The 14,245-nt window shown below is 37.8% G+C and overlaps 3 protein-coding genes across 3 annotated transcripts; all 3 read left to right on the top strand.

Moving 5' to 3' along the window:
- Positions 1-314: 314 nt before the first annotated feature.
- On the top strand, positions 315-3,039 carry LOC130426370 (heat shock 70 kDa protein-like). The gene is made up of 2 exons (XM_056753106.1): positions 315-474; positions 860-3,039. The coding sequence occupies exon 2, from the start codon at positions 875-877 to the stop codon at positions 2,804-2,806; it is 1,932 nt and encodes a 643-aa protein (XP_056609084.1). The 5' UTR covers positions 315-474; positions 860-874; the 3' UTR covers positions 2,807-3,039.
- A 1,619-nt stretch (positions 3,040-4,658) lies between these two features.
- Positions 4,659-7,050, top strand: hsd17b1 (hydroxysteroid (17-beta) dehydrogenase 1). The gene is made up of 6 exons (XM_056753458.1): positions 4,659-4,902; positions 5,040-5,201; positions 5,426-5,605; positions 5,781-5,874; positions 5,987-6,167; positions 6,780-7,050. The coding sequence occupies exons 1-6, from the start codon at positions 4,806-4,808 to the stop codon at positions 6,951-6,953; spliced, it is 888 nt and encodes a 295-aa protein (XP_056609436.1). The 5' UTR covers positions 4,659-4,805; the 3' UTR covers positions 6,954-7,050.
- Positions 7,051-8,211: 1,161 nt separating this feature from the next.
- si:ch73-141c7.1 (coenzyme Q-binding protein COQ10 homolog, mitochondrial) lies at positions 8,212-10,838 on the top strand. Its single transcript, XM_056752865.1, has 5 exons — positions 8,212-8,417; positions 9,121-9,273; positions 9,354-9,546; positions 9,692-9,793; positions 10,313-10,838. The coding sequence occupies exons 1-5, from the start codon at positions 8,320-8,322 to the stop codon at positions 10,469-10,471; spliced, it is 705 nt and encodes a 234-aa protein (XP_056608843.1). The 5' UTR covers positions 8,212-8,319; the 3' UTR covers positions 10,472-10,838.
- Positions 10,839-14,245: the final 3,407 nt, after the last annotated feature.

Raw genomic sequence — 14,245 nt, 5'->3', positions numbered from 1 at the left:
TCATAATATTTATAAATGGTAACGATTTCCATTTAAAATCATCATACATGTATATAAAAAATAGGGTTCGCTGTTACGCGCTTTATGTTAAAGGGACTTTTTTCTTCCATTGTAGTCCATTACCCAGAACTTCTTAAAAGTTTTAAACGCCTTTTAAGCCGCATTTTACATTCAGGTTGTCCCAAAAATGTTTTATTAATAATATAAATGTAAAAACAGAACAGCACCGAGAAGCGCCTAGAATGGCTGGCTGACGTAAGCGCGTCGGCTCGGAGTCTTCTGATTGGTCAGATTCTCAGGACATTTCTAGAATTTAGGAGAGTTTGAATGGGAGAGCACTGCGGTGTATTTAAGCCTCTGATGTGTGGTCGATGTCAAACCACAAATACGAGCCTGTCAAGAAGAAAGAGTTTAATATAAGTGTGACCTTTTATCGCGGCAAGATTTATTTTATTATTTTCGAGAATCTGTTCGGTAAGTTTACCAATATTTATTCTCACTTAGCCTACATCAAGACATAAACGGAATTACTTAGCGATGTATCGATATCACATTTATCTTAAAGGAAGTCAAAAAAGCATTTGTTTTTCTTAATTCTTTAATTTGTAATTGTGTAACTGTACTGTAATATACTTTACTTAGCATTTTACTAAAATAATACATTATGATATTTTGTATTGTTCAATTCTAACATCAGAACACAATGTCTAAAGGAACTGTATGTACACTATAAAACAAGGACGTTCATCTTACTAAGAACAATGTAACAAACATGATTTCTTATGGAACAGAAACACTTCATTCCTCATTGATTATTTAAATCAGAATAAATGCTAAATCTCACTTTTATTTCATACAGAATACTTGGATTAAAATGCCATCAGCAAAAGGAGTTGCTATTGGAATTGACCTGGGCACCACTTACTCCTGTGTGGGGGTGTTTCAGCATGGAAAAGTGGAAATCATCGCCAATGATCAGGGCAACAGAACAACACCCAGCTATGTTGCCTTCACGGACACAGAGAGGCTCATTGGAGATGCAGCTAAAAACCAGGTTGCCATGAACCCAAACAACACAGTGTTTGATGCGAAGAGGCTGATCGGAAGAAAGTTTGACGATCCAGTTGTGCAGTCTGACATGAAGCATTGGTCCTTCCAAGTCATCAACGAAGGAGGAAAGCCAAAGATTCAAGTTGAATACAAGGCAGAAAACAAAACATTTAATCCTGAAGAAATTTCCTCTATGGTCCTGGTGAAGATGAAGGAGATTGCAGAGGCTTACCTGGGACAGAAGGTGACCAATGCAGTTGTCACTGTTCCTGCCTACTTCAATGACTCCCAGAGGCAGGCCACTAAAGATGCTGGAGTAATCGCTGGCCTGAATGTTCTCAGAATCATCAACGAGCCCACAGCTGCTGCCATTGCCTACGGGCTGGATAAAGGCAAAGGTGCAGAGCGCAACGTCCTGATCTTCGACCTGGGTGGAGGCACATTTGATGTGTCCATCCTGACCATTGAAGATGGCATCTTTGAGGTAAAAGCCACAGCTGGAGACACACACCTGGGTGGGGAGGACTTTGATAACCGCATGGTGAATCACTTTGTAGAAGAATTCAAGAGAAAACACAAGAAGGACATCAGTCAGAACAAGAGAGCGCTGAGGAGGCTCCGTACAGCTTGTGAGAGAGCCAAGAGAACCCTTTCCTCCAGCTCTCAGGCCAGCATTGAGATCGACTCTCTGTATGAGGGCATTGACTTCTACACATCCATCACCAGAGCAAGGTTTGAAGAGCTGTGCTCAGACCTCTTCAGGGGAACTCTGGATCCCGTGGAGAAATCTCTGAGAGATGCCAAGATGGACAAGTCTCAGATTCATGACATCGTTCTAGTTGGGGGCTCAACAAGAATTCCTAAGATCCAGAAACTTCTGCAAGATTTCTTCAATGGAAGAGAACTGAACAAAAGCATCAACCCAGATGAGGCTGTGGCTTATGGTGCTGCAGTGCAAGCCGCCATCCTTATGGGGGACACATCAGGAAATGTTCAAGATCTGTTGCTACTCGATGTTGCTCCTCTATCTCTGGGTATTGAAACAGCAGGAGGAGTCATGACTGCCCTCATTAAACGCAACACCACCATCCCCACCAAACAAACCCAGACCTTCACCACCTACTCAGAAAACCAGCCCGGTGTCCTGATCCAGGTATATGAGGGAGAGAGAGCCATGACAAAAGACAACAACCTGCTGGGGAAGTTTGACCTGACAGGAATTCCACCTGCACCACGTGGAGTCCCTCAGATTGAAGTGACCTTCGACATAGATGCTAATGGAATACTGAATGTGTCAGCTGTGGACAAAAGCACCGGCAAAGAGAACAAGATCACCATCACCAATGACAAGGGCCGACTGAGCAAAGAGGAGATTGAGAGAATGGTGCAGGAAGCTGACAAATACAAAGCTGAAGATGATCTGCAAAGAGAGAAGATTGCTGCCAAGAACTCGCTGGAGTCTTATGCCTTCAACATGAAGAAGAGTGTGGAGGATGAGAACCTCAAAGGCAAAATCAGTGAGGATGACAAGAAAAAAGTCCTTGAGAAATGCAACGAAACCATCACCTGGCTAGAGAGCAACCAGCTGGCTGATAAAGAGGAGTATGAACATCATTTGAAAGAATTGGAGAAAGTCTGCAACCCAATCATTGCTCAAGTATACCAGGGAGGAATGCCAGCTGGAGGCTGTGGAGCTCAGGCACGGGCCGGTTCAGGGGCCGGTACCCAGGGTCCAACTATTGAAGAGGTGGATTAAATGAGAACATGCCTTGATACGTTTGTGAGACCCAAATTAAAAAAGTATTTTTTTAAAGACATTTAATGATTTGTATTCACAACCAGTTTTATTTTTCCCTTTCTTTTTTATTTACTCTTAAATCACTGTAATTTATTTATTAAATAGAAATTGTTTATTGTTTTTAATATAAATATTGTTTGTGCATTTATTGAATGCTGTTAATAAAGATTTTAAATAAAATATGAATGGCACTTGGTCTCATTCATAAGTTATCATTATGCTCTCTTTTGTCAAAAATGAAATGTAGTGACCTCAATTTTAAAGGGATAGTCCACCCAAAAATGAAGATCATTTTATGAATTACTCACTCTCTAGTTGTTCCAAACCTTTATATAATTCATTGTTTGGTTGAACATATAAAAACAATATTTGGATGAATGCTTGTAACCAAACTGTTCTTGAACTCCTTTGACTGCCATGAATAATTACAATGGTAGTCAAAAGTGCACCAGTACATTTTGGTGGGCTACAGTCTTGAAAATATCTTACTTTGTGTTCAACAGAACAACGTATTTTTTCCTACGATGCTAATCAATGGATAACAAGAACTGTTTGGTTACTTACATTCTTCCAAAAAACTCTTTTTTGATAAGACCAAAGGTTGCTGGTTTGATGCCAGCAGCCACCACCAGTGTGTCCTTGAACAAGACACTTTACTCCATGTTGCCCCAGGGGGATTGTCCCTGTAATAAGTGCACTGTACGTCGCTTTGGATAAAAGCGTCTGCCAAATGACTAAATGTAAATGTAAGAAATGTATACAGATTTGCAACAACACAAAGGTGAGTAAATGGTGATAGAATATCCCTATATTCACATGCTACAATATAAACTTGCCAGTCCCTAGTAGTCCGCTACAAAATTTTCTTAATGGTTTATCAATAAAATCTTAGAAACAATATTAATAAAAAATGAAAAATGCCCAAAATAAAGTTACTTTTGTAGTGTTGGAAAAGTTATATGTTAATCAAGAAAAATTATAAAATTATTTTGAAGTACAGGAACATCTCTGCTAATATTCTTGATCTTGCAAATCTTTGGAAATCTCACAGCATCAATGAAGTAGTGAATTGACCCACTTCAAAATCACTATTTCACAAATCAGAATCCAGGTTGAATTCTTGGAAGTTTCTAGCATTTTCATGATGTTTTAAGCATAGAATCCAGGTGCCTTGCTCAAGGGCACCACAGTCGTTACCCTCCGGCCCTGAGAATTAAATCGGCAACCATCTGGTCTCGAGTCCGAATCTCTAACCATTAGGCCACGACTGACACTTATTTAATTCATTTTCTGTAGCTTTTGTGCAAAATATAATATTGTGAAGTCTTAAAGCTCGTAGCAAGTGCAATATCAAGCAATGGAGGAGGGTCATTGATTTTTCTAAATTGTAGTCAACAACTTAGTTTTAGGCAATAGAGAAATTGTATAGGCCAAAGTATAAACTTTATATTTACTTCTGCAGTAATATTTAACAATCTCTGTTAATATGTTAAACATGTTAATTGTAAACAGTACTACTGTAATGTTTATATTATCTATCCGTTAATATATGTTGTTCTTTGCTATTGAAACTGTTAGGAACATTATTTAGGCAGTACAACAGTCCGCCTGCTTTTGTATAGTATCTTCAAGTTTCAACTACTTTTCTTTTTAAATAGATTTTCACTATTATATTTTGAATAAATCATCAAAATATTGATACGAATATATATAATGGATAATATTTGCTTCAAAAGTGCGTGCCATGTGCATTCCACTTTGGTAAAGCAGCACCTGGAGAGTAAAAATCTGTGTGAAACCAGAATGTTTACCTCTAGCTGGCCTTGTGATAATGAAAAAAGCTAAAACATCCATTTAATTCTGAGACACAGCAGATTAGAACTACATAACTTTAACTCTACAGCAGCAACACAGCACACATCTCTTTGGGGTTGAGGACTGTTGCTTTACAGCCCCAATGGAACCAAAAGTAGTTCTCATAACTGGCTGCTCCTCGGGTATTGGACTCAGCCTTGCTGTGCACCTCGCATCCAATCCTTCCAAAGAATACAAAGGTAATTGATACAATAGAAATGTTTTGCATATATTTGAATTGCATTTATTTCTGAAAATTGTGAATGTGGAAAGTATGTTCAATCATATACTGTACCTATGTATTTATATGATTCCATGATCTTATTGTGTTATTTAGTCTATGCTACCATGCGGAACCTGGACAAAAAGCAGCGTCTGTTGGAGACAGTGAGAGGACTTCATAAAGACACTATGGTCATACTGCAGATGGACGTGACTGATCAGCAGTCCATACTTGATGCTAAGAGGAAGGTTACAGAGGACAGAATCGATATACTGGGTAAAAAAAGATACAGAATGTATACATCAGAACAGACAATAGAATAAAGATTAAAATTCATGTTACTGTAACCCACGTGCATGGTTTCTGTCACAGAGGTCTTTTGGCTCCTTATAAATTGAAAGTTTAATTATACACCCAGACATTCTGACCCAACTGTTTGTTGAAACATTTACGTTTAATTTATTTAACGGTACCCTTCTTTTCGGATGTCTTGGTGTTAGTTTGCAATGCAGGTGTAGGTTTGATGGGACCCCTGGAGACCCACTCAATAGACACTATACGTGGAGTCCTGGATGTCAATCTGCTGGGCACCATTCGCACCATACAGACCTTCCTACCAGACATGAAAACAAGAAGACATGGGAGAATCCTTGTGACTGGTAGCATGGGAGGACTACAGGGTATGTGAGAACAGACAGAGGTTTTAATTAAGACATAGTTTTAGAACATGCCGACAAAGTTCTTTAACCTCTAAGTTTATAAGAAATACTGTGTATTGTTATTGTGTTAGTTTAGTGGCTTAAACTTTGGGCTGGGAGCTACAGTAATGCTGACCTATATTATCTGCATACTCAGGTTTGCCATTCAATGATGTCTACTGTGCTAGTAAATTTGCAGTAGAGGGCGCTTGTGAGAGCCTGGCCATTCTGCTTCAACATTTCAATATTCAGTGAGTATTTTTCTGTGTGTGAGGACAACGCCTGTGGCATGTTTTCTTAACATTTTTTAACCACAAAATGTACCTCTTTAAAGTCTTACTAAACAAAAGTCCTGTTATGCAGTGTGAGCCTCATTGAATGTGGACCAGTCAACACAGACTTTTACATGAACCTGAAGAGAACAGAGCTCAGTGATGACCAACTGGAGATGGATGAATTCACACGCAGCCTGTATAAGGAGTATCTGAAGCACTGCCAGTCTGTGTTTCAGAATGCTGCTCAGGACACTGATGACATCATACAGGTGCACTACAAGTTAACACTGGCATTAGACCTGCATGACCTTTTAGCTGAGAGTGAAGGAGATTAAAAGACTCCAATACCGACATCTCAGAAAAAGATAGAGATCTTTGTTTATTTATGTACAGTAAAACAGTATATCAGACAAGTAAATCTGAGAAAGAACTAGATTATAGATTAAAATAAAGAACTAGATTATATATAAAAATCAACAAAGTATCAAAGCAAATAAGTGATGCAGTTTTTTTTTATATATATATATATATTTTTTATATATTTTTATTATATATTTTAGCAATTTATTGTTGTATCTTTTAAACAACAAAGGTTGTTTATCACAATTATGAACTATTTTCTTCATAATAACTTTAAATTTTAAACAATTTATTGTTTTGTAAGAAAAGCACCTTATTTAATGAGCTAAGATTCATAGATATGCAAGTCATTTGTAAGTATGGCCTCCAGTGTTTTGGGGGCCACCGTATAAATTAATTTATCATTATTCTTCATTAATCATTATTCCTCTTAGTTCTTATTATCTCAAATATTTTTATTTTAAGTACTATAAAATACTGAATATTGTGCATGTATAATAAATACTATGTACTTTTTTTAGGTGTATCTGGAGGCACTCCAAGCACAGACTCCATTGTTCAGATATTACACTAACACAGCCCTGTTACCCATGAGCAACCTGAAACTCTCGTCCTTGGATGGCTCGCAGTACATCAGAGCAATGAGCAAGCTCATCTTTTCTCCACCTACTCCTAATACTGATGCACAGATATAACGTGTCATGGAGAACAATTACATTTGAAAGTAATTGACAAAATAAATCATAATCTGAAAGACGTGTACTGGATATAAAATGAAATAAAACCTGTGGTATTTTACCTACTATACTGAGACAGTATGACTCATTATTGAACTCTGTACAGAATTTAATCTCAAGGACTGTGGACAGAATGTCCCTTCACCTTCCGAACCACCAGTGTTTCACATTTTGTACTATTTGTTTACTACAACCAGTGAGGGCACATACGCCTATGCAAGGTCATTTGTTTGAGTGCTTGATGCTGGGACACTGTGAGAGGCAAATGCAAGTTACTGATGTCCCAATTTTAAAATACATTTACGTGCAATACAGTATGAACAGTATATGTCTGGATTTAGTTAACTACTGGAAGTGTTCAATAGGATAAACTCTTACAAGACTTTTTAAAGACAATCACATAACCAATTTAAGCCACTTAACACAAGCTCCAGCCAACTAGTTACATGTGTGTCATTGACTGTGATAATAAGTCATGTGTCCTCATCCTAATTTTATTCTCCCTGCACACTGTGTACCACACCTCCAACTCATCTGTGATTGTGGACTGTCATCTAACTGTGAGAGATTTTTTCCATTCAGACAATATTGAACATTGAACATTTATGGTTGTGAAATTTTAGATATTACACAACAGAAGCAGATAATTCTTCCAATGAGCCTGTAAAGCCGTTTGCAAATCCACTTCTGTCCTAAACCATGTGATATCATTTTAATTTCAACACTCACATACTAATGTAACTTTAATTCTGTATTTTAATATTCCTGTACTTTCCCAATGTTGACTCAGGTTCAAGAAGCACAATTGTGCTCTTTTTTCAAAAAAATGTACCTGAAGACAACAATAATGCATACAATAATATGTATATAAACAGTTGTTTCAGTTTTGTATAAGATCAAAAAGAAAAGGGAGGGTATATTTATAACTTTTGAGATTTGTTGAAGAAGTTTGGTCTATACATTAGGCTCAAAATGTTGTTGCCAAATCATTCTCCGTTCTCAGAACATAAATCACATAATTTACAATGCTTTTAATGCTGAGCTACTGGAAAGGATTTCCCCCGTCCCAATGAGAAACAGAAATCCTGTGGTGAAACCTTTACTCATGACGTCTAACTTTTAATGTTAAGGGTGAGACACCTGCCCTGGAGCCGGTGTCTAAACCCCGCCCCTCGAGCAATGCGTCACTACATCTCCTGCTCTATTAGGGAACCGCTTTACTATCGTTCACAGTTAAAGCCGAGCCGCCGGTTAAAGTCAATGACCTGCGTAAAGATCACCTTTAGATAAGCTTTAGTGGTTTTACAAGCTTGGAAGAGCACAAATGGCAAAGAAGGCAACTTCGTTTTTCCTCCGGGCGCTGGAGATGTCGGAGGGACAGTCGTGTAATATTATGAGGAGAAACTCTAATGCCACTGTCAGGTATGAGCGCATCAGTAGACCCATATAGTTTAGCGATGAAAGTTAAATGGGACATATTTCGGAGTAATTGGGAGTTTGGTTCGTTTTTCCTTTTGATATCTATAAGGCCTAATATCTTCATTTTAAATTACTTTTACTTTTGGTTTCTAATTTAATAACTAACAATTATGGTGTTCATTTAAAATAATCCTAACGGTTGCCATGGTAATACCATGACTGTTGTGTTGTTTTGTGGTAGTTGTCAACTGTGGGTAAATGTTAAACAAAAGCAGAAAAGCTGATGCTGGATTAAAACAGATTCACGCGGCAGTGAGAAGTCACGTGACGGGGAAGAATTCAGCTGCGCAAACGCAGCACATTTCTTCACCCCCAGAGTGTTAAAACTCTCTCTCTTTATATGATGTTACTTCACTGGAGCACAAACTTCATCTTTTTATCTTAATTTTAAGTGATTTAGGTATAGAGCTTTTTCTAAACTATTGCGTCATAGTCTTCTGGGTTTGAATAATGCAGCGCTCACGCGCATGCTGGCAGTGTGCCATACAACTGGGTATAAAGACCTATTGATCGATTCTACACTGTTTACTAGAAAATACGTCATTGAATGAGGTCAACACTCAGATAAGGCGAAAACAAGCGTGTCATAAATGTGTTATTCTGCCACTGATAAATTAATAACAGAACTTTTGTATGTTTTTTTCAGACATTTGAGCTCTTGTGGTATCTTGGATACAAGGCAGGCAAGCTTACCTCCTCCCACAGCATCTTCTCAGGTGGTGCCCACCCGGAACTTCATCAATTTATCAGCCCCTCTCATAACACGGAGGATGGAGTACTCAGAGAGCCGGGCCCTTGGGTATGTACACACAAAAAATACAGAGCTTAAGATCAAGTTCATTCTCTTCAAACAGTATCATAAGAATATTGTCCTACCAGCTACTCGCCTGAGCAGATGTGCAACGTCGTAGCCAATGTAGACCAGTACCAGCAGTTTGTGCCTTGGTGCAAGAAGTCAAAGGTCGCCAGGGGAAAAAACGGCGACATTCGAGCTCAGCTCGAAATTGGGTTCCCCCCAATAGTGGAACGCTACACCTCTGAGGTCACAGTAATCCCAAACCACCAAGTCAGAGTAAGTCTGTAAACCAATTAGAAATTAAATTAAATGGTGTATTTTGTCATATTTGCTTCTTTTAATCTTTTACATCATGCTTTAAGATTCATTTTGATCAAGTGTGCTGTCTGTACCCTCTGTCTAAAATGTGTTTGTGTTTCAGGCGCTGTGTATAGACGGGACGCTCTTCAGTCACCTTGAGACATTATGGCGATTCACTCCTGGTGCTGCAGGCCAAGCTGACTCCTGCAATGTGGAGTTCTTTGTAAGTACTTTACCCAAATAGTTGGCAGGTTCTGTCATAAACCAGTAATTTACCTTTTGTACACTTCAAATGTGTATTCACCCTGAATTTCCTACTCTGTGTGGGATTAATTCAAATGTAGCACAGGTATAACACCAGATTAGTGGCTATTTTTACCTCATGGTGGTTGTCTTCAGGTCTTTAAATTGCCGGTGACATAGACGGACATGATAATCTTTTATAGTTCTTTAAGGAACTTCACGACCTAAATGTCACACGATTAGAGATGGAGAACGGCAAGAGGGATTTGGGGAGATTAATGGACTCATTGATTTGAAAATAGGATAAAGAAGACTTTAACATGAATTAATGTTACCATGAATACAAAACCCTTGCTGAACTAAAAATTTAAATATTTTGTAAATTAGAACGATACATAAGGTGCAGCTTGACTTTTTTCACAACATATTAGATTCAAAAAATGTTTTATTGAAACATGCTCATGCTCAGTTTACCATAATTCTGTGTTCTCCATTACAGGTGACATTTGAGTTCAAATCACTACTCCACTCACAGTTAGCAACAATATTTTTCGATGAGGTGGTCAAACAGATGGTCAACGCTTTTGGGGCACGAGCAGCCAAGCTCTACGGCACCAGCTCCCATCGACTGCAGACCACAAGCAAGAGAGCAACCTGAGAACTGTCTTCAGATCCTTTGTTTTAATAGATACATCGCATTCAAAGCAACCACATTGTTACAATGTATGAGCTCTGGAGATGAACAAATTCCTTTTTAATCCAGTTTCTTGGATTGTGGACTTTTAGTACCAGTATTTATACCAGTTGCATATTTATTGAAATCATGATATAGTTTATTAACATAAATGTATATATAATTTTTTATATTTGCGGAATGATAGAAGTAAATACATGAGCGTGTTTGATAATATTATGGAATGATGAATGTTTTATTTTTTTACCAAAGTTTTTTACCAACAGTTTTTAATTAAGGGTGCATTTTTCAAACTTGTAATAAAGGAAATAATATATTTTCTTATCATCTACCATTGATGTATTTGTTTAATAAATGTGTATGATATACATAAATGTTATGTGGCTAAAATTTAACTTCGGTAGACCTCCACAAATATTCAATAACTGTAGAGGATTTAAAATTTAATATAATTAATATACAATAAAATAGTCATATTATTTAATTCTAAAATGTTATATAGCCAAACACAGATTAAGGTAATTTCCGGCCATGCACGTGTGTCCAAATAAAATGTATATAATCCAAGAAGAATGAAATATAATTTATTACATGCAGCCAAAGGTCAGTCTATCATACGGTTACCTAATTTTTATACAAATTAATTTCAGCCAATTTTTATTGTTTCATCATTAAATATTTTCTTCTAAATATATCTACCTCATGAGCTAAGGATTCAAACATTTAACACTTTACATCGGCAATGCATTTCACCGCCTCACGATCATGCTCAAACTTAGTGTGAAGTCTTGAAGCTGTTCCAAGAAGCCCAAATGGTTTCAGGATCGCTTACATAAATCCTGAGTGTCAAAGAAAGATCACACCTCTATTTCTCTAAACAGCCAATCGCTCAGTGACTTCAGTTCACCACCAATCACAAATGAGATGGGGGCACCTCAGCAAAGAAACTATGTTTTGTATCCCCAGCACCCTCAAATGCAAAAGCGTCTAAACAAGAGTGAGCAGCAGTTTGTTGTTCTATAGCACTATATTCAAAATCTGTCTTTAAGTATATTTGACACAATGATAAAAGTCTAGCTAAATGTGCTGATATTATCTGTGCAGAGTTATAATTTGCATTGTATTTTCCCCTTATTTCCATGATTCATAATTAAAGGCAAAGTTGCTATTCAGTTCCAGCATTAAATAACAATGCACAAAGAATGCTAAAAAGTATGTTATTTGCCCATGTGATTACGTTTGCTTTGGTGTATCATGCAGCACTGCAGGTTTCTGGCAAAGACTGCAGAGAAATCCCTGCACATGATAGCTGAGCCTGTAACTCAAAACCTCATTTAAGCTGGCATTTAACTGATGCTATTTCTGTGCGTTAAAAATAACACTTTGAAAAAGTAGATAAGGTGACCACTACTAAATGAAACACTGAAAATTGTCTGGTTTTGTAGATATAATAACGAACACTTCCTTGACGATCCTTTTACATGTTTTTTTTTAAGCCAAACTAGTTGGTAATGCTTTATAAGGACAACATAAATAATGTGAATGATTCTGGTGTTGTGGATGGTTACCAGGACATTGGCATGCCATTGCAAAGATGTGGATAGACCATTGCTAAGGACTGATTGCCTGCTGGCAAGTCTAAAAAAGGGCAGAGTACATCACCTGTAGATTGTGACCCTCCAGATTGTCAGACAATCAAAAAGACAGGCAAACATTGCGGTGGATCTGAATGTTACCTATATGGGTCTTGGACCAAGTGATATTAACGCTACAATATTAACAGTGATTAACTCTTTTTTTATAGAGAAATATTGGAGCCCTTTAATGATATTTTAAGTGGAAGAAGTGTGCACATGCAGAATTGGAAAATGTCCTTCAACAAATTTTGCAAACACATAAACAGTAAAGGGATTGTACAACCTGCAAACCAGCATCCTCTTGCACACCAAGTTGGAATGCTTGGTTTGAATCTTAAAATAATTCTTATTTTGCGCTTGCCCTGATGTATTTTTGGGGTTGTTGTGGGTCAGTGATGTACCCTCATACTGAGACACATGAGAACAGCTGCACGCAAGGCCGGACTTACCATTGGGCTTGACGGGGCTTCAGCCCATGGGCCAAGCCCTTTAGGGGCCCCCGCATGGTCTCGTTCATTTGATTTGTTTTATGTCAAAAATGTCAAGTAATATTCCAGTCATTTTATTTTTCATTTAAAGATTGTTCAGTGGTCTAGGAAGATTAAATAGAACAGCCTTTTGTAAGGAACGATGTTGTTTAATTGGCTAAACTATCCGTCTAAAACAAAAACAAAAAAACTGAGAGACAAGAACGCAAAAGAAAAGGTTTGCAAAAAAAAGATTTCTTACACTGTGGCACCACAGACTGATGTGTTTAGGCAGAAAATCCAGAGGAAAACCACCTGCTGGAGACATCCAGTAAATTACTAACTTGAACAACTGTATTTGTCATCTTACAATAAACAAGATTAATAAATGCTGAGAACTGTATTTCTCATTTTTGGTTTCATATGAATGCAATTTCCCAAATTTCCAATTCGACAGGTATAAGATCCACCAGAAATACAGAGAAAACACAGACATATTTGCTCTTTTTTAGTAAGAATGCCTAAACTGTCAAAGCATGAACTATAAACGTGTAAACCAAGTCACTGGAAAAAAATAATTTCTTAATGATACAAACAAATATAGCAAATTATTCTATTTAAACAGTAGGGGGGCCCGAAATCGACTCAAGCCCAGAGGCCCCCACCTCCCCAAGTCCGGCCCTTGCTGCACGTCTCTCGGCTTCGAACAGATTCTTCCCATTTATTCATATGCATACAACCTTTTATCAGGATCAGATTCAGCAAATGTATAGATTAAGATACATCTACATCTGGTATAAATACACCTCTAAAATATGAATGGTTGATGTGAATTTGCTGTAGATTTAAAGACATTCTAAAGCCTGACACCAGATGAAGAAACATAATCATTGTAATTAAGCCAATATTATTTATTTACTGAAACAAAGTCGGCCATATTTACCCCTAACACAAGACCACTCGTTTAGTCCTAATAATGCATGCAAGTTTGATCGTGCACTGACCTTAGATAATAATTTGTCGATCAAATAATTTTTGCATGGCAAGAGAACTGGAGCCAGGAACAGTTACCAGCAGTAACAATACGGGAAGTTTTGCTATGCCTTAAATCCCCTGCGAGCAGGAAAGATAATCTCTTGGGAGAAATCAAGACACTTCCTGGGAAGCCCGTCCTCCTAGGGCTGGCATGAATGGTTTTGACAATATCTTTTCCACAGATTTTTCACTAATTCTCTGATTTTTCTTTTCATGTCACTTGTCACAACTTTTATTTCATGTTTTATTTCAGCCCTTGAAGAACGAACTAGGATGGAAACGGCGCAGTGACTTCTGGGACTTCAAGCGGGTTCCGCAAGGCTGCGGTTGTGTCCGAAAGCTCTTAAATGCTGCCTTCAGAGGCAATGGAATTGGAATCCAATGTTTGCTTTTCTTCCTGTCTACTGAGATACGTCCATCAGGTCAATTTTTGAAGGCAGCATAGATCCATATCTGGAAGCATATCATATCCATCGCTGCCTTCAATGTCCCACAATTCTATGCATCTGCTCACACGGGGAATGTGATTGGTCGAGCAGGGTAGAGTTTAAAAAATAAAATGGTGGCCAAGAATGGGGCTAGAGCAATTTTTGTGTAAA

Source organism: Triplophysa dalaica, chromosome 7 (assembly GCF_015846415.1).
Source record: "Triplophysa dalaica isolate WHDGS20190420 chromosome 7, ASM1584641v1, whole genome shotgun sequence".
NCBI lineage: Eukaryota > Metazoa > Chordata > Actinopteri > Cypriniformes > Nemacheilidae > Triplophysa > Triplophysa dalaica.
This window is presented reverse-complemented; position numbering and strand designations above follow the sequence as displayed.